General features: G+C 44.8%; 1 protein-coding gene across 1 annotated transcript in view; it reads right to left on the bottom strand.

Annotated features, from left to right (window-relative positions):
- Nucleotides 1-18,220, bottom strand: part of LOC126188471 (mucin-5AC) — a 112,569-nt gene extending 94,349 nt beyond the window's left edge. Inside the window, exon 1 of the mRNA XM_049930075.1 lies at nucleotides 18,097-18,220. Within this exon, the coding sequence (XP_049786032.1) occupies nucleotides 18,097-18,220 (124 nt within the window). The remainder of the gene's footprint in view (nucleotides 1-18,096) is intronic.
- Nucleotides 18,221-21,666: the final 3,446 nt, after the last annotated feature.

Raw genomic sequence — 21,666 nt, 5'->3', positions numbered from 1 at the left:
CAAGCGAAGAAATACGTATAATATTCTGCAAAATAATGTGACTGCGCATGCATAATAGGCGTGATAATGACCAAACAGTTTCGTGTGACGGAAATATTGTATTTTTTTCAAGTACGAACGTCAAGAGAGAACGATAGCGGTTGCTTCCAGCCAGCATCTATCCGGCGGCGACAGGCATAACATAGCATTGCGTTTCCTTCATGCGGAACGAAATGGCAACACTCTGGTATTTACGGGCATACCATACCGTCGCCACCACTATCTAGCTATAGACAATGTTAAAAGACATTTTTAAAAAAAAACTTCGAACTGCCGAAAGCTGTGTAAGACGGCTATTTTTTAATGATGTTGTTGGATGAGTTAATGTCTGTAAAGGAGAATGATCCATTTGAACAATTGTGGCCAGAGATACAGTTGTTAGGCGACAGTATCTGTGTTTGCGATGGCAGTACTGTGGAGTCGTAGAATCGCTGTTTGTCAGTTAGTGGATAGCTGCGGCGCGTAGCAGGCGGCGTTCGTTGAGTGTATTGTGTAATGCATGGACGCACTTTTGGAACTATCTGAGTTACAGATTTATTACGAGGTGGAATGATGACTCAGAGCAATGGTCGGATAGCATAGGGCATAAAAAAGTTTTGAAATGTTTAAGAAGGGTAGTAGGAGTAATCCATCGAACTACAGACCTATATCATTGACGTCGGTTTGCAGTAGGGTTTTGGAGCAAATACTGTATTCAAACATAATGAATCACCTCGAGGGGGACGATCTATTGATACGTAATCAGCATGGTTTCAGGAAACATCGTTCTTGTGCAACGCAGCTAGCTCTTTATTCGCACGAAGTAATGGCCGCTATCGACAGGGCATCTCAAGTTGATTCCGTATTTCTAGATTTCCGGAAAGCTTTTGACACCGTTCCTCACAAGCGACTTCTAATAAAGCTGCGGGCCTATGGGGTATCGTCTCAGTTGTGCGACTGGATTCTTCATTTTCTGTCAGGAAGGTCGCAGTTCGTAGTAATAGACGGCAAATCATCGAGTAAAACTGAAGTGATATCAGGTGTTCCCCAGGGAAGCGTCCTGGGACCTCTGCTGTTCCTGATCTATATAAATGACCTGGGTGAAAATCTGAGCAGTTCTCTTAGGTTGTTCGCAGATGATGCTGTAATTTACCGTCTAGTAAGGTCATCCGAAGACCAGTATCAGTTACAAAGCGATTTAGAAAAGATTGCTGTATGATGTGGCAGGTGGCAGTTGACGCTAAATAACGATAAGTGTGAGGTGATCCACATGAGTTCCAAAAGAAATCCGTTGGATTTCGATTACTCGATAAATAGTACAGTTCTCAAGGCTGTCAATTCAACTAAGTACCTGGGTGTAAAAATTACGAACAACTTCAGTTGGAAAGACCACATAGATAATATTGTGGGGAAGGCGAGCCGAAGGTTGCGTTTCATTGGCAGGACACTTAGAAGATGCAACAAGTCCACTAATGAGACGGCTTACACTACACTCGTTCGTTCTCTGTTAGAATATTGCTGCGCGGTGTGGGATCCTTACCAGGTGGGATTGACCGAGGACATCGAAAGGGTGCAAAAAAGGGCAGCTCGTTTTGTATTATCGCGTAATAGGGGAGAGAGTGTGGCAGATATGATACACGAGTTGGGATGGAAGTCATTAAAGCAAAGACGTTTTTCGTCGCGGCGAGATCTATTTACGAAATTTCAATCACCAACTTTCTCTTCCAAATGCGAAAATATTTTGTTGAGCCCAACCTACATAGCTAGGAATGATCATCAAAATAAAATAAGAGAAATAGTTCGAACAGAAAGGTTTAGGTGTTCGTTTTTCCCACGCGCTGTTCGGGAGTGTATTGGTAGGGAGATAGTATGATTGTGGTTCGATGAACCCTCTGCCAAGCACTTAAATGTGAATGGCAGAGTAATCATGTAGATGTAGATGTAGATGAACAAGGTATTAACTGATGAGGTGAAAACTTTATTTTTATTTTTGTAGACTTGTATTGTTAGTCCACTTAACCCTCGTCACAGTCGAGCTTTCGACAATTATTCTTCTGATTAATCTTCTGAGTTAATTTACTGTATCGTGGAAGTTATTAGATTAAATTAATTTTCATATTAGAGTCTATGTTTTTTAAAGTTCATTCCTACTGAAATTTCGGAACTTAAAGGTTGAGTCATGTGCTTCATTGTCATTCTGTGTCAAGATCGTGAACCCAATTTTCCTGGGCCAACTGTTGTTAGTTTTTAGCAGTATTTTTTTAGCTGTTGCGGAGTCATAATGCATGAATGTTTCGTTTCCTTTACGCAATGTATGTTTGTCAGTTTCTTTATTCTACCAGGACCATATGTGAGGGCAGAAATTTTCGTGTGTTTCATGTTACATTCATATACAGGTCGACATTATTTTTTTATACACAGTTAAGTTTTTTTTTTAAACAGTTCACCCTGACCAAGTCTATTGAGCGTGAAATTATTGGTTTGCCTATCTGATTGTGAATGAAATAAGTTTTCACACATGCTCGTATAGTGATCTTACAGTAGTGGTCTGGCAATGACCCTCACAGTCTGGATAGACTATTTGTTACAGCTATGTTTTACTGATCTGTTTACAGCACTCTACGTGTTATCGACAATTACTTTTAGCTCGGACCAATCTTGGCTTGCGGCGCGTTTAAATAAGTCTTTGTATATTTTCATATTACATCTTATTTGTTGATTGCTCTGCATTTAGTTCTACTGGTGGGATTGTTTGATTTGGAGGGTCATTTCTGTTGCCTGATAAACACGTGGTAAATACCTGACTTGTGTTTGGGGGGACTAGCACCTGTCGATTGCTTTCCTGCTTGTATACGGTAGCTTGTCCGATCTATGTATGTAATCAGACAACGAACTTATATTGCAATACTGACGTTAGATGTAGTTGAGAGTAACTGCCTGTGGCAAAAGATTTGTGATAGTTATTCAGTGGACTTAAGGGGTGACAATTATTGAACTATATGAAATAAAATCGTCATAATTTCTGAACGGTTTAAGTTAGGATGTTCAAACTGCACCATTTGTAGCGGGACATGATGGGAATTAGTATACGCAGTATGGTTTGGTTTAGCGACGAAGCCCAGTTTCATTTGCATGGGTTCGTCAATAATCCGCATTTCACGATCGAGAAGTTTCTTCACCCACAACGAATGACTGAGTGGTGTGCAATGTCCAGTCACTGAAAAATTGGTGCAATAATCCTTGATGGCACGGTGACTACCTAACGGTACGTGAAGGTTTTGGAAGATGATTTCATCCGCATTATCCAAAGTGACCCTGATTTCGACAAGATGTGCTTCATGCAAGTCGAAGCTCGACCACATCGAAGCAGGAGAGTGTGTTTGAAGTCTTGGAGGAGAACTTCGGGGACCGCATCCTGGCTCTGGGATACCCAGAGGCCACTGGCATGGGCCTCGATTGGCCGCCATATTCTCCAAATCTGAACATACGCGACTCCTTTTGTGGGGCTAGATTAAAGACAAGGTGCACAGGAATAGCCACAAAAGCATTGCTAGGCTGAGAACAGCCATTCAGGAGGTCATCGACAGCATCGACATTCCGACACTCTACCAGGTCATGCAGAATTTCGCTATTCGTCTGCGCCACACCGTCACCAATTTACGTTTTTTCATATAGTTCAATAATTGACACCCTGTATTTATTAAGAACTTAGCAGAATTGGAAAGTGTCATTTTTATTCTGTGGTAAACACGTGACACATATCTAAGAGGTGATTTGGCCGATTAACGCCAGGCAACTGATTTCTTGTTGTATGTTGTCGTCTTATCAATCTGTGGCCGTGTTGTAACCAGACAATGAACTTAATGTTACAACCTGTCGTTGGACAGGCCTGTGGCGAACGGTTTTTTGCAGTTAATCAATCGACTATTTATTATGAATTTGGAAGTGTCATTTCTGTTATGTGGTAAATAAGTGATAGATACCTTAGTTCTGATTTTTGAATGTATATTGTCTTGTCGCTCTGTGCCAGTACTGTAATCAGACAACTAAAATATATTGAAAACTTGACGTGGAATTTATCTTCCCTGTTGGGAAGAAATCATTATGTTTATTTAATTGCTTTGTTTTTTACGGATTTAGCAACGTGTGTTAGTGTCTTCTTGGGACGGAAGGATGTCAGTTTCCGATAAAATAATAAATGTTCTTGTGAACCTGCGTATTTCTCTCTCAACCCACTGGGAGCCTGTTCTCGCTACAGTTTTATACCAGGGTATTTTTACTATTCCGCCTTCAGCCGACACCTCACTGAGTAGACCCCGTTCCAGTTCTCACACCAAGGAAAAATCCGTGGCAGTCAGACACGCTGTAAACCTGGATGAAAAGGCTGGTAGTCGCCCACACAATTACGAACACCGGAAAGCTTACCCGGTGTTACGGGGAATCCCGCTTCCCGGGGGGATGAGGCTTCACTGCGTGAATTCCAAGACTTTGCGAGTAAAAGCGGCTGGGCTGCAGCCGCGGAGCGCCTGCCGCACTCTGGCGAGGACAGAGTCCGGCTTCTGGGCCGAGGATTACCCGCGCCGTCTATTCAGGAAGACTCGCCTCGCTGGCTTCGGCCTTCTGCTATTTCGCCGGCTCGCCCGACTTGAATGTCGAGAGGTACTTCAACGCCAAATGTCGCCGATCCCAAGCAGACTTCTGCAGGCGTTGATGAGGGTCTACTCCATTCATACAACTTGCGAAGGACGCTGCAACTCTCAGTTAACTCGTCTCTTTATTGCTGCAATATACTCCGTAGAAATATAGTGCTCCATTCGCCTGATGTCTACCGTCAAGAACAGGGTGAATACGAGACTGTGCGCAGTCCGAAATGTTTGCCGAAAATACACTACTGGCCATTAAAACTGCTACACCACGAAGGTGACGTGCTACAGACGCGAAATTTAACCGACAGGACGAAGATGCTGTGATATGCAAATGATTAGCTTTTCAGAGCATTTACACAAGGCTGGCGCCGGTGGCGACACCTACAACGTGCTGACATGAAGAAAGTTTCCAAACGATTTCTCATACACAAACAGCAGTTGAGCGGCGTTGTCTGGTGAAACGTTGTTGTGATGCCTCGTGTAAGGAGGAGAAATGCGTACCGTCATGTTTCCGACTTTGATAAAGGTCGGATTGTAGCCTATCGCGATTGCGGTTTATCGTATCGCGACATTGCTGCTCGCGTTGGTCGAGATCCAATGAACATTAGCCGAATATGGAATCGGTGGGTTCAGGAGGGTAATACGGAACGCCGTGCTGGATCCCAATGGCCTCGTATCACTAGCAGTCGAGATGACAGGCATCTTATCCGCATGGCTGTAACGGATCGTGCAGCCACGTCTCGATCCCTGAGTCAACAGATGGGGACGTTTGCAAGACAACAACCATCTGCACGAACAGTTCGACGACGTTTGCAGCAGCATGGACTATCAGCTCGGACACCATGGCTGCGGTTAACGTTGACGCTTCATCACAGACAGGAACGCCTGCGATGGTGTACTCAAGGACGAACCTGGGTGCACGAATGGCAAAACGTCATTTTTTCGGATGAATCCAGGTTCTGTTTACTGCATCATGAAGGTCGCATCCGTGTTTGGCGACAGCGCTGTGAACGCACAATGGAAGCGTGTATTCGTCATCGCCATACTGGCGTATCGCCCGGCGTGATGGTATGGGGTGCCATTGGTTACACGTCTCGGTCACCTCTTGTTCGCATTGACGGCACTTTGAACCGTGGACGTTACATTTCAGATGTGTTACGGCCCGTGGCTCTACCCTTCATTAGATCACTGCGAAACCCTACAATTCAGCAGGATAATGCACGACTGCATGTTGCAGGTCCTGTACGGGCCTTTCTGGATACAGAAAATGTTCGACTGCTGTCCTGGCCAGCAGATTCTCCAGATCTCTCACCAATTGAAAACGTCTTGTCAATGGTGGCCGAGCAACTGTTCAAATGGTTCAAATAGCTCTGAGCACTATTGGACTTAACTTCTAAGGTCATCAGTCCCCTAGAACTTAGAACTACTTAAACCTAACTAACCTAAGGACATCACACACATCCATGCCCGAGGCAGGATTCGAACCAGCGACCGTAGCGGTCACGCGGTTCCAGACTGTAGCGCCTAGAACCGCAGGGCCACCCCGGCCGGCCCGAGCAACTGGCTCGTCACAATACGCCAGTCACTACCCTTGATGAACTGTGGTATCATGTTGAAGCTGCATGGGCAGCTGTACCTGTACACGCCATCCAAACTCTGTTTGACTCAATGCCCAGGCGTATCAAGGCCGTTAGTATGGCCAGAAGTGGTTGTGCTGGGTACTGATTTCTCAGGATCTATGCACCCAAATTGCGTGAAAATGTAATCACACGTCAGTTCTAGTATAATATATTTGTCCAATGAATACCCGTTTATCATCTGCATTTCTTCTTGGTGTAGCAATTTTAATGGCCAGTAGTGTACTATTCAGTGAGCGATGTACTTCATTATTCAAAACTAATGCATACGATAAAAGAAGTGATTTTCTTGTAGAGCTTGTTCTTTGATCTCTAAATAAACACTTTATTTCATTTTTCATGCTAGCCATAGACGGGACGATGAAGTTAATGGAAAACTTCATCATAAAGCCATCTGTAGTCTTTTATAGGGGGTTTACTGCAGGGTTGGACAAAAACATGGGAGCACCAAGCATGCTTGAACATAAATGCGGATGCTAGCCAAACCTGCAGATTGCGCTGTTATGTTTGACCGCGAACGGCTTCGGGGATCTACTGTTTGCGAGCAAGGCTGCTAGAAGGTCAAAATGAAACTAACCAAATTGAAGTTGCAAAACTAACGTGGGGTACCGTAGATTGTTGTAGGTAGACGTAGACCACGCTAGGTTTTTTCGTAGCTTTGATCAGTTGGGGTCCTACGCTCCTTACATGTACATTACGTCTGTTGTACACATATCGGGCGTTAAGTCCTAATGATCGCTTTCTATTCGTGTGCAATGGGTGTCTTACTAGATTCTCCCAGAAACTGGAAGCGGGGAACCGTGTAGAAACTGAATAAGGACAGATAAAGAGCTAGGTACCCTATAGAACATTGTTCTTGTACATAATTATCCTCATGTCTGTAACAGAAAAGTAAACGGTATTTGTAGCGCAACTAAAATTTCCAATGTTTAATTCAGGTGTCATGTGAAAACTGTGTGTCTATAACGTGAAACAGAGGGGTGTTGTAGTAAAAATAAAGAAAACAATACCGGTTTATCATATAGCCATAGAAAACGCAATTTAGTCAGCAAAAAGGCAAAATAAAAAGAACCCCACACAATAAAAATATATCAAGCTTCGCTTCAATAATTCGTCGGTACCTATATGAAAGATGTTTCAGTTATTCATAAACAAATTTCGCATTTATCAATAATAACAAGAAATTCTTGACTTTGATCATGATAAGAATGTTCTGTTGAGTACAAAATAACGCCAAAAATTACATGTTTTTTATATTTGTATAAACTGTACTTGAATCGAAAGTAATTCTTTTTGTTACAGAAAAGCGCAGAAGTTACGCAATCAGATAATTTTTATTACTTATAAAGTGCAATTTATATTCTGTAAGAATATAAAATACACACTGGACTAACACTGAATGATGTGCGGTTCTAATTATGTGCCAAACAGACAACCAAACAAACATAAAAAGAAGAGAAATCGTCGGCTCCAAGTTTTTCTCTTATCTGTTCATTTATGTTTTTTTCCCTGCCGAGCTACTTATACTACCGGTAATCCTGCCATTTACTACGTCATTTCTACACTGTACTAAAACTAACGAACTGCAGTTTTGGTAGAGCGCAACTCTAAATGGAATACGACGTCCTCTATGCTGTAATTATAATCCCTTCTTGGAAAGTTATTTGCAGAGAGCTCCTGGAATGCGGAAGCACAGTTACTTCTTGGAAATTTGTTTACAATCCCAGATTTTTACCTTTGCCTTTCCTTCTCCTGCCTTTTATGAAAAAGTTACTGAATACAATATATTCATAATTATTTCGTTTTTTTGGCAGTGTAAGTAAAGTAAAAAAGGAAAATAAAGGAAGTTGCACCGTAAGGATTCGACCTCTGCGCTAACGTCTGCCTGTTGTCGATGCTAAAGTAAATGATTGGATTCTCTCATTTTCTCGAGAACTGCAGGGCGATCTATTGATTTGTTAAAAACCATTCAACAACGAAGATCGCATACAATATTTTTTATCTAAAACGACCGGTTTCAACAGACTGTGCTGTCATCTCCAGGTCTTTAAATGAAATGTTGAAATGTGTGTGAGATCGTAAGGGACCAAACTGCTGAGGTCATCGGTCCCTAGACTTATACACTACTTAAACTAACTTAAGCTAAGAACAACACGCACACCCACGCCCGAGGGAGGACTCGAACCTCCGGCGGGAGAGGCCGCGCAATCAGTGACATGGCGCCTCTAACCGCGCGGCCACTTCGTTCGGCTTCAGGTCTTTAAATCTTTTGCTGTGAAACATGTTCGTTTTACGCTGACCTCACGCGCGAGATGTCAAGTGAATAAAAGTAGCACAGTCGCAGTGACAAACCTTTTATAACGTTCAATTTTTATCCACTTGATATCTTGTGCGTGAGGTCAGTCTAAAATGAAAAAAAATTACAACAAAAGATTTTAAGGCCTGAAGATGACAGCATAGTCTATTGAAACCGGTTGTCTTGAATAAAAAGATATTTTATGCGATCTTGGCCGTTGAAAGGTTTTTAGCTAACGTAAATGGTTCATGTCTCGCTCGATCCTCGCCAAATATGCTATTTTTTTTTTCTAAAATCTTGGCCATCTGGAGCTTTCACTTCTATCACATTGATTTCTGCCAGAGCATATACACTCCTGGAAATTGAAATAAGAACACCGTGAATTCATTGTCCCAGGAAGGGGAAACTTTATTGACACATTCCTGGGGTCAGATACATCACATGATCACACTGACAGAACCACAGGCACATAGACACAGGCAACAGAGCATGCACAATGTCGGCACTAGTACAGTGTATATCCACCTTTCGCAGCAATGCAGGCTGCTATTCTCCCATGGAGACGATCGTAGAGATGCTGGATGTAGTCCTGTGGAACGGCTTGCCATGCCATTTCCACCTGGCGCCTCAGTTGGACCAGCGTTCGTGCTGGACGTGCAGACCGCGTGAGACGACGCTTCATCCAGTCCCAAAAATGCTCAATGGGGGACAGATCCGGAGATCTTGCTGGCCAGGGTAGTTGACTTACACCTTCTAGAGCACGTTGGGTGGCACGGGATACATGCGGACGTGCATTGTCCTGTTGGAACAGCAAGTTCCCTTGCCGGTCTTGGAATGGTACAACGATGGGTTCGATGACGGTTTGGATGTACCGTGCACTATTCAGTGTCCCCTCGACGATCACCAGTGGTGTACGGCCAGTGTAGGAGATCGCTCCCCACACCATGATGCCGGGTGTTGGCCCTGTGTGCCTCGGTCGTATGCAGTCCTGATTGTGGCGCTCACCTGCACGGCGCCAAACACGCATACGACCATCATTGGCACCAAGGCAGAAGCGACTCTCATCGCTGAAGACGACACGTCTCCATTCGTCCCTCCATTCACGCCTGTCGCGACGCCACTGGAGGCGGGCTGCACGATGTTGGGGCGTGAGCGGAAGACGGCCTAACGGTGTGCGGGACCGTAGCCCAGCTTCATGGAGACGGTTGCGAATGGTCCTCGCCGATACCCCAGGAGCAACAGTGTCCCTAATTTGCTGGGAAGTGGCGGTGCGGTCCCCTACGGCACTGCGTAGGATCCTACGGTCTTGGCGTGCATCCGTGCGTCGCTGCGGTCCGGTCCCTGGTCGACGGGCACGTGCACCTTCCGCCGACCACTGGCGACAACATCGATGTACTGTGGAGACCTCACGCCCCACGTGTTGAGCAATTCGGCGGTACGTCCACCCGGCCTCCCGCATGCCCACTATACGCCCTCGCTCAAAGTCCGTCAACTGCACATACGGTTCACGTCCACGCTGTCGCGGCATGCTACCAGTGTTAAAGACTGCGATGGAGCTCCGTATGCCACGGCAAACTGGCTGACACTGACGGCGGCGGTGCACAAATGCTGCGCAGCTAGCGCCATTCGACGGCCAACACCGCGGTTCCTGGTGTGTCCGCTGTGCCGTGCGTGTGATCATTGCTTGTACAGCCCTCTCGCAGTGTCCGGAGCAAGTATGGTGGGTCTGATACACCGGTGTCAATGTGTTCTTTTTTCCATTTCCAGGAGTGTACCATAAATTTGACGAAAACGGTGATGAGGAATGGAAGTGGTCACCTTTTCTCTCCGAATGCTACCATTTGTCCCTCGTAACAGCTACACCTGGTCACCCCCACGGCCTTGTATTAGTTTTTAACGGCTCTTATTTCCCAACAGCCACAGGGCTAGAGACCCTGATTTCTAATGCCTAGCGTACTGACAGTGCCTTGCGCCTCTTCTTTTACTTGAGCGTAGAGCTCAGGTGACGCGGTGTCGTGTCCCAGACTTCACCGGGTCGGTGGTAGCGCGTCCCTCTCCAACCAGCGGCCTGTCTGCCTGCTGAGCGGACTGCATCCGTTCTAAACGGGGTCGTGGCGCGGCGTGGTGTTAGGCCCGTCTGCCCGCTACCCCACCCTCTCCACTGCTACGGATCTGCATTCATTGGCGAGGCATTAACGCGGTTATCCGGGCCCTGGGCTGGAGAGCGGCAGGCGCGCGCTTAATTCCCACACACCGCAGCACGGCTGGAGTAGAGGGCTCTAGTGGTCCGCGACGACCCAGAGGTCCAGCGCGCTCTGTTTCCCATGCCATGCGGACGTCACACGTGTTGCATGAGTGGTCCATAAACGCTTCTGGGGCGCTTCTCTTTATTTAAACTGCTGTAATATCGTTGACAGTAAAACTGAAAGACGTAAAGTAGAGAAAGTCGGTAAATTTGTTATTTAGGTACGTTAATTACAGCATAATACAGATATGGCATCGAAGTCTGTCTAGGTCCATGTAAATAACTCTAATTAAGCGCTAATGACGTATGCAGCTCTACAGGACGGCCCTGAAACATTGGGAGAAATTCGAGGGGGTGCATAGGGTGTCTTGAGCAACAAATCGGTGACAGGAACTCGTGTCCGGAAACGTCATCCGACGATGCCACAGAGCGTCGAAGTTATAGACGCTGCGTCTGCAGCTAGGTCTGCCCTTTGGCAGTAGTTTCTAACCAGACACTGACACGGCTAACCATATTGAACTGTACAATCAAATTTGCAACCCCAAAGAAAATTTCGAACATCAAGATCAACTATTTGAACAAAAAGTTTATATTTACACCGTAAATGAAATGTAGAATCAAATTGTCGATTCTTAATTGCAAAAACGCGCACACTTGGTATTTTTCGATTACAGCACGATCTATCACGAATGGAAAAATATGGTTTGTGTAAACTGTAAGTAATTTTGTGGTGTAGACTCCGAATATGCAATGAAAGTCGGGGGAAAGGGGTTCCCATCTGAAAATACAAAGTTGACTCCGCCCAGTTGTATCAGGGTCATATATCCCCTTCACTGACATTGACTTTTCACCTAAAACATTTCTTTCGTACTATGCGTCATTTTCGAGACATTTAGCTGTCTCAAGTTATATACCGGTTGTTACAAAAAGGTACGGCCAAACTTTCAGGGAACATTCCTCACACACAAATAAAGAAAAGATGTTATGTGGACATTTGTCCGGAAACGCTTAATTTCCATGTTAGAGCTCATTTTAGTTTGTTCTTCCACCTACGCTCAATGGAGCACGTTATCATGATTTCATACGGAATACTCTACCTGTGCCGCTAGAACATGTGCCTTTACAAGTACGACACAACATGTGGTTCATGCACGATGGAGCTCCTGCACATTTCAGTCCAAGTGTTCGTACGCTTCTCAACAACAGATTCGGTGACCGATGGATTGGTAGAGGCGGACCAATTCCATGGCCTCCACGCTCTCCTGACCTCAACCCTCTTGACTTTCATTTATGGGGGCATTTGAAAGCTCTTGTCTACGCAATCCCGGTACCAAATGTAGACACTCTTCGTGTTCGTATTGTGGACGGCTGCGATACAATACGCCATTCTCCAGGGCTGCATCAGCCCATCAGGAATTCCATGCGACGGAGGGTGGATGCATGTATCCTCGCTAACGGAGGACGTTTTGAACATTTCCTGAAACAAAGTGTTTGAAGTCACGCTGGTACGTTCTGTTGCTGTGTGTTTCCATTCCATGATTAATGTGATTTGAAGAGAAGTAATAAAATGAGCTCTAACATGGAAAGTAAGCGTTTCCGGACACATGTCCACATAACATATTTTCTTTCTTTGTGTGTGAGGAATGTTTCCTGAAAGTTTGGCCGTACCTTTTTATTACACCCTGTATAACTGAAGCGGCAAAGAAACTGGTATAGGCATGCGTATTCAAATACAGAGATATGTAAACAGGCAGAACACGACGCTGCGGTCGGTAATTTTGTATTCCGCCTGGAAGGTGGCGCGTGGGTCTGCTCCTGTAAACTGAAGGGTAGGCCGAATATAGGAAGCGAGTAGGAGCAGGAAAAGGTGAAATGCTTCGGTACTGCGTTTAAATTTAAATCACCTTTACTATAGGAAGAATATGAATACGTAACTTTGCACTGAGGAGCACGTAGGTGCGAAGCCGGATGTATCAAAGCTCACAGAAGTTACACAGGCAAAATCTGTAGTGGCTCGCCCACTATGAAATAGAAATAATGTTGCTTGGTCGTTCACTCGGAATCAAATGGGCAGAATTTGGAGCGGCGCTCGTAGAGCTAGAGGGCGCTGTTATCGGTGTCCTGTATCGTAGTGCCAACCTAATAACTTCTACCTACGCCGTGGCATCGTTGCTATTGAGACCACAGACAACGCCTATATGAGACAACAAGCATCTGGTGCAGTTGTTAGATCGGTGGTGTTACAGTCGGAGCACAAGCGATAGGACATAACATTTCCGAGGCAGCGATGAAGTGGCCATTTTTCCGTACGACTATTTCACGAGTGTACCGTGAATATCATGAATCCAGTAAAACTTCAAATCTCCGACATCGCTGCGGCCGGAAAAAGAGCCTGCGAGAACGGGACCAACGACGACTGAAGAGAATCATTCAAAGTGACAGAAGTGCAACCCTTCCGCAAATTGCTGCAGATTTCAGTGCTGAGCCATTGACAAGTGTCGGCGTGCGAATCATTCAACGAAACATCACCGATATGGGCTTCCGTGTACCCTTGATGACTGCACAACACAAAGCTTTACGCCTCGCCTGGGCCCGTCAAAACCGACACTGGACTGTTGATGACAGCAAACATGTTGCCTGGTCAGACGAGTCTCATTTCAAATTGTATAGGGCGGATGAACGTGTATGGGTGTGGAGGAAGCCTCATGAATCCATGCGCCTTGCATGTCACCAGGGGACTGTTCAAGTTGATGGGGGCTCTGTAATGGTGTGAGGCGTGTGCAGTTTGAGTGATATGGGACCCCTGATACGTCTAGATAGGACTTTGACAGGTGACACGTACGTGTGCATCCTGTCTGATCACCTGCACCCATTCATGTCCATTGTGCATTCCCACGGACTTGGGCAATTCCAGCAGGAAAATGCGTAACTCCACACGTCAAGAACTGCTACAGAGCGGCTCCATGAAGACTTTTCTGAGTTTAAACACTTCCGCTGGCCACCAAACTTCCCAGACATGAACATTATTGAGCATATCTGGTATGCCTTGTAATGTAGCCGGCCGCTGTGACCGAGCGGTACTAGGCGCTTCAGTCCGGAACCGCACTGCCGCTACGGTCGCAGGTTCGAATCCTGCCTCGGGCATGGATGTGTGTGATGTCCTTAGGTTAGTTAGGTTTAAGTAGTTCTAAGTCTAGAGGACTGATGACCTCAGATGTTAAGTCCCATTGTGCTTAGAGCCATTTGAACCTTGTAATGTGCTGTTCAGAAGAGATTTCCACTCCCTCGTACTCTTACGGATTTATGGACAGCCCTGCAGGATTAATGGTGTCAGTTCCCTCCAGCACTACTTCAGATATTAATCGAGTCCATGCCACGTCATAGTGCGGCACTTTTGCGTGCTCCCGCGGACCGGACACGATATCAGGCAGGTGTACGCGCTTCTTTGGTTCTTCAGTGTACCTTAATATACAACGTGCCCCAAAACGTCACCGACAAGTTTTAGCGACAGGTTCCTTACACCAAATTCAATAGAAGACATATGTTTCACACTGTCGAAAACGAACAAGTGCTCATAGATCTTAAAGTATGCGTTTTAGACCCTTTGTTTACTGAATATTTTTTTCTTAGTCCTTAGTACCTTCATCCAAAATACGCGAAGCGAAATCCTTTAGTAGTATTGAAGATGATCAAGTGCTCATAATTCTTAAGGTATGCATTTTAGAGCCCATGTTTACTAGACTAAAGCTTGTCGTTTTTGTGATATGATACTTTATATATATTACATCTTTGCCCTTAAGACAGTGATTGAACTTGACTGTTATATGATTATTCAATATTCCCCTTTTTTCATGTTTTCTTCTTTTTCTCTTCCCAAAACCTCTTCAGTCTTTGACTGTGTACGCTTTTCCTTTGTTCTGTCCATATTTTCCCTGGTCTCTTCCTTTCTTTCACCTCAAATTTCGGGTTCAGAATTTTGATTCTGAATTTGTCTCTTTCATCTAGCATTTCTTTATTGATTCCTGGTTGTTTTAGGTCTTCTTCTATTTCATGAAACCAGTTGGTTTTTTTTTTTTTTTTTGATTGAGCTGTTGACATCAAAAATATGGTTCAAATGGCTCTGAGCACTATGGGACTTAACATCTGAGGTCATCAGTCCCCTAGAACTGAGAACTACTTAAACCTAACTAACATAAGGACATCACCCACATCCATGCCCGAGGCAGGATTCGAACCTGCGACCCTAGCGGTCGTGCGGTTCCAGGCTGTAGCGCCTAGAACAGCTCTGCCACCCCGGCCGGCCATCAAAAATACTCTTTGTGAGACGGGTGTTGTTCATTCTGTGTATGTACCCAAAGAATGTTAACCTACGTTTTCTGATTATGTCTGTGAGTCTGTATGTATGTTCGTATAGTTCTCTGGTTGGCCTCTTCATCCGTCTGCCATCCCTATGTACTGCTACAAAAATTTTTAGAAGGATTTTACGTTTTATCTTTTCAGCCTCTGTGATGCCTGATGCCCCAATTGTGGTAATTTCTGATTCATAGAGGGCTTCTGGTAGTACAACTGTATTGTGGTGCCTGAGTTTCGCCTGTCTGGAGATGCTTCTTTTATTGTAGAGCGTCCATGTGAGTTGTACGCTTTCTGAAGTTTTCCTGTTCGTTCTGCATTGGATGCCTTATTTGATCCTCCTATTTGTATGTATTCTCCAAAATACTTGAATTTTTTCGCTCTGTTAACCAATCCGTATTTTGTCTGCATGACATGTGTATTGTTGTTCTTTCTTTCCATGTATTTTCTCGTATGATATCTGTAACCCCGTTTTAGCAGAGACTTCATGTAGATATTCCAGGGCTTCTTGCGTTTATTCCCTGTTGTTGCTGAGTATTGCCAAGTCATCTGCTAATGCTAGGCATTTTATGATTGTCTTGTTTGCAAGTGTTCTTCCTAACTGAATTCCTTTTACTTTTTATTCCCTCTGCTTGATAATTTTGCCTAGGACCATGTTGCATAGAAGTGGTGAGAGACCATCTCCTTGTCTGACTCCTCTATGTATCTCAAATGGCTCTGAGATTTCTCTCATAAATTTTATTTTGGATGTGGTGTCTGTGAACGCCTTTTCTATCAGTGCCCTAGTTTTTCTGTCTATTCCATATTCTTCTAGTGTGTCAAAGAGAGTATGCCTGTCAGTGGAGTCACAGGTCTTCTTAAAGTCCAAAAATGTAACTGCTGTGTTGTTTGACTGTCTGACCTACCAGAGTGTTCGGAGGTTCCATGTTTGTTCTATACAGGATATCCCTTTCTGCCTGGTATTCACCAATCTTTGTATTCACTTGTGGTTCCAGTCTGTTCAGTAATACCTTGGGCAGAATGTTGTAAGTGACTGGTAATAATGAGATCCCTCTGTAATTATTAGGGTCTGCCCCGTCTGCCTTTTTGTGGAGTGGGTGAATCATATACCTTTTCAAACTACTACCGTACTACCGGCTTCCACTCGTATTCCGGCAAACTCGCATGCACCTATACTGCTACGATGAAGTCACACGTAAAACGAATACTGTGCGACAGACACGTAGACACGATCTATTCGTTGTGGACTCAACCACTGTTTACGGATTGTTAATACCGTAGTTATTAGCGATTCAAATGTTTTGGTATTTTGTCGCGGAAGGAAGTTCGACGAACGAGCGAACAGACGTTTTCACTTCAACAAGATTCACAGTCACATTCGAAATCGGATTCGAAAGAATGTCTACGAAATATCTAGCAGCGCTACGTGGTCACCTTTTAAGTTCCTAAAAGGTACCATTAAATGGTGGTAACTGAGATGTGACGTTACTGTTGCTTTAAAATTTTTTATTTATAATTGTTAAAACAAGGGCGGCTCAGTAACCAGTCGAGTAACTAGTTTACAATGAGCCTCTGTTTCGTTAAGTGAAGAAAAGGAAGTTGTACGCGAAGCTTGTCGTTGGGTAATACGTCATAAAAGACTTTTTACAACAAATTGCAAAGTCTGGTTGTGGTCGTGCTTCTGCCGACGAATTTCGCATCGGTCGACCGGAATCCGTTGTTTCGAAAAACATTTGCGCCGTGCGCAATATACACTCCTGGAAATTGAAATAAGAACACCGTGAATTCATTGTCCCAGGAAGGGGAAACTTTATTGACACATTCCTGGTGTCAGATACATCACATGATCACACTGACAGAACCACAGGCACATAGACACAGGCAACAGAGCATGCACAATGTCGGCACTAGTACAGTGTATATCCACCTTTCGCAGCAATGCAGGCCGCTATTCTCCCATGGAGACGATCGTAGAGATGCTGGATGTAGTCCTGTGGAACGGCTTGCCATGCCATTTCCACCTGGCGCCTCAGTTGGACCAGCGTTCGTGCTGGACGTGCAGACCGCGTGAGACGACGCTTCATCCAGTCCCAAACATGCTCAATGGGGGACAGATCCGGAGATCTTGGTGGCCAGGGTAGTTGACTTACACCTTCTAGAGCACGTTGGGTGGCACGGGATACATGCGGACGTGCATTGTCCTGTTGGAACAGCAAGTTCCCTTGCCGGTCTAGGAATGGTAGAACGATGGGTTCGATGACGGTTTGGATGTACCGTGCACTATTCAGTGTCCCCTCGACGATCACCAGTGGTGTACGGCCAGTGTAGGAGATCGCTCCCCACACCATGATGCCGGGTGTTGGCCCTGTGTGCCTCGGTCGTATGCAGTCCTGATTGTGGCGCTCACCTGCACGGCGCCAAACACGCATACGACCATCATTGGCAGCAATGCAGAAGCGACTCTCATCGCTGAAGACGACACGTCTCCATTCGTCCCTCCATTCACGCCTGTCGCGACACCACTGGAGGCGGGCTGCACGATGTTGGGGCGTGAGCGGAAGACGGCCTAACGGTGTGCGGGACCGTAGCCCAGCTTCATGGAGACGGTTGCGAATGGTCCTCGCCGATACCCCAGGAGCAACAGTGTCCCTAATTTGCTGGGAAGTGGCGGTGCGGTCCCCTACGGCACTGCGTAGGATCCTACGGTCTTGGCGTGCATCCGTGCGTCGCTGCGGTCCGGTCCCAGGTCGACGGGCACGTGCACCTTCCGCCGACCACTGGCGACAACATCGATGTACTGTGGAGACCTCACGCCCCACGTGTTGAGCAATTCGGCGGTACGTCCACCCGGCCTCCCGCATGCCCACTATACGCCCTCGCTCAAAGTCCGTCAACTGCACATACGGTTCTCGTCCACGCTGTCGCGGCATGCTACCAGTGTTAAAGACTGCGATGGAGCTTCGTATGCCACGGCAAACTGGCTGACACTGACGGCGGCGGTGCACAAATGCTGCGCAGCTAGCGCCATTCGACGGCCAACACCGCGGTTCCTGGTGTGTCCGCTGTGCCGTGCGTGTAACCATTGCTTGTACAGCCCTCTCGCAGTGTCCGGAGCAAGTATGGTGGGTCTGACACACCGGTGTCAATGTGTTCTTTTTTCCATTTCCAGGAGTGTATGTGAAGAGAATTGGCACGTGCCTTACCATAAGGCAGAAGCTCTCTTAAGCGTATCTGAGACTATAGGAAATTACATTTTTCATAAACATTTAGCTGTAAAAAAAAACCGTTCTCTGTGGATTCCGCGAATATTTACCGAATGGTAACACCTTCTTGTCAGCTGGAAATGTTAAAAAATTCGATCTAGGACACGCGAAATCCTTATAAATATCGAAACGGGGGACGAAACTTGGATATAGCAGTCGCAAAATGAGCAGCAATCAGATGGGTGTTTCAAGAGGAACCGCAACAAACAGAAGCGGTTAGTTCGCGAAGCACGTGAAATAAAATAATCGCTAGTTTCTCTGGCTACACTGGACATGTCGTGACCAATGCGTCAGACCTAATGCTGAATGGTATCCAACGATTATTTGGTTTACACTAAATCTCGAAGAAATCTGGAAAAACCGAAAAATTCGCATTATCCCTCATCGTGTTAATACCACTTGTTTCACAGTACTTCAAAACCTATGTTACTAAACGAGGCTTAAGTGCCAGTCGCAGGTTACCTATTTGACAACTTCCAGGTCAAGAAAAATTTGATTTTAAATGTTTCGTACAATTACTGATCAAATTTAAAAAATTAAAATGCTATCCTAATCTGCTCTGCTTACATTAAAAGCTTAACGTGCTAAGTCAAGTATTACGGTTAGAAACAGCGTATATACCTTGAGGCAGTGCAACTCACAGCACACGAATTACCCAGAATATATTCATCCAGCGTTTGAGAATATGAGCTCTTGGCGACTCCCAAAATACATAGAATTTCAAAACTTGAAAGACGTGCACTTGTTACGCACTCCTTCATAATTTATACATTGTAATATTGCGATGACATGATCTTGTGGCTCATAATTCGCCACATCAAAATTACAGGAATATTTGAGGGAGAATGAGAACAAGGTATTTTGTTTTATTTTTCCTTAAATGCCGAAGTCCATCTCATATAACCATAATGGTTTCCTTTTTCCTAATTGACCGTTAAGTCTCAAAACATGGTTGTGTGGTTTGAATGCTTTGTACAAGCCAAAGAAATTCCTTTACTTATCCTTCCAAGTTGCTGTGCCAACATTTAGAATTTCGATTTTCATTTATTTTTGGTGTCGCATTGGCCAGTGGAGCGGGCGCCATCTCCCTATCCTGAGAAATTCGGCTTCCGCTCTGAACGATGGACAGAGGTTGACTTTGTGTCGAGAAGTCGTGTTCCAGCGCCTGGTCGGTAAGCATGTGTGTTCCAAGTGGATACGAAATTAGATTAACTGGTGATGAGCTTGAGTCAGCAAATCAATGAACTTGAAAGCAAATGTTGAAATGTGTGTGAATTCCTAAGGGACCAAACTGCATAGATCATCTGTCCCTAGACGCTAATTAAACTAAGTTAAGGTAACTTATGCTAAGAACAACACACACACACACACACACACACACACACACACACACACACACACCTGCCCGAGGGAGGACTCGAACCTCCGGCGGGAGAGGCAAACTTGAAAGCATCATCACTTTCTTGTTCCCCAGTAAATTCTTTGCGTATTTTTCTACTTAGTCTTATTGCTTATTGCTTGTAGAATTCACTTAGTTTTGAGCCACTTCGGGCGTTATGCTTGTGCCTTATCCTTATTCAGTTTTCATACACGTGGGCCTACTGAGCACCTTCGCTAGGTAACGCCTTCCGCGCTTATGTTGTTCAGTTTTGTCTCTAGTGATTTTTCCCGTCTGTTCTTTAATTTATGCAGGAATAATTCAAAAGCCAAAATCGCTCAAATAGTGTTTACTGGATAACCGGTTTCAACACACCAAAGGTGCTATCATCGGATCTGAATGTAGCTTAACATTTATAAACCATTTAGATATAATGTTAAGTTACAGTCAGATCCGATTACGGCACCTTTAATGTGTTGAAACCGGTTATCCAGTAAACACTATTTAAGCGATCTTGGCTTTTGAATTATTCCTACAACAGAGTGATTGTCGCACTACGCACTACGTGTTCACTGCAAAGTTTAATTTATGTGTTAAATGAATATTTCCGGGCGAGTAATTTATTTTGGGAGATAGAATCTTGTTGCATTGTACGCGATCTCGAGATCACGTGGCGAGTGGATAATTCAAATGTTCAAATGTGTGTTAAATCTTATGGGACTTAACTGCTAAGGTCATCAGTACCTAAGCTTACGTACTACTTAACCTAAATTATCCTAAGGAGAAACACACACACCCATGCCCAAGGGAGGACTCGAACCTCCGCCGGGACCAGCCGCACAGTCCATGACTGCAGTGCCTTAGACCGCTCGCCTAATCTCACGCGATCGAGTGGATAATTCGATGGTATAATTGAGTTAACTGATAAAATTTCGCCTTCACCGAAAGAACCTTGCTTTCAAATGATCCGAGAATCGCGTGAAGAATTTGCGCTAAAGTTACGTAAAGACGTGGCCATTTCGTTCTTTAGCAGTGCTGTAGCGAGTTCTCCTTCCGATGTAGTTTTTGAGCTCGTTATTGCCAGTTCTTTGCAAACATTATCGTAATTTTCTTTCCGCAACCGTCAAGCTCCCGCACACACTCTCCTTTTCACGTCTAATCGTTGTATCTTATTTCTCATCGAGAGAGCTGCCACTGCTGAGATAGGTGTCAAGTCAATCGGATCAGTTTAAATGTGAATAGAGTGAATTCTAACAATAAGCAATTTTGTTGTTTTTTATTCAAAAATAAGATAATAAATTTGATGTTTCCCTGTGAAATCTCCTTTTTAATGGTCATATTACCGAACGTCCCTCCCTCCCCCCAAAAAGTAGATAGTTACCGTATGAGAATTTGCAAGGCACTTGTCAGCAATTTTATGATACTTCTAAAGAAAAAAATGAAAACTGAATCGTGTCGTCGGTCAGTCTGTCGGATCTTGCGTTACCATTGCTTATTGTCTGATGAATTAGATTCATGACAGGGCTTCATATCTTCTCCGATTAAGCGCGGCCATGTCACATGCGATACACACTACTACAAAAATATTCATTTTTTTTGTACTTCGGTGTTATTCATGTTAGTATCTCCATAAGGCTTCTAACGCCGATGCTTCAGTAACTGACATTTACTTATAAAGAATCTAACTAAGGGTGACCTGTTAGTAATAAATCTTTAATTCTGCGCTGCCTTGAAACGGCACAATGAAAGTTCTAATACAAAAACAGCTAAATACGATCGAACCAATATGGAGTCCGTGGCATCGGATGACACGTCATTCTGACGTCACTTCCC

This window comes from Schistocerca cancellata, chromosome 5, assembly GCF_023864275.1.
Source record: "Schistocerca cancellata isolate TAMUIC-IGC-003103 chromosome 5, iqSchCanc2.1, whole genome shotgun sequence".
NCBI lineage: Eukaryota > Metazoa > Arthropoda > Insecta > Orthoptera > Acrididae > Schistocerca > Schistocerca cancellata.
Note: the sequence above shows the minus strand (reverse complement) of the source record. Positions and strands in the feature narration are given on the sequence as shown.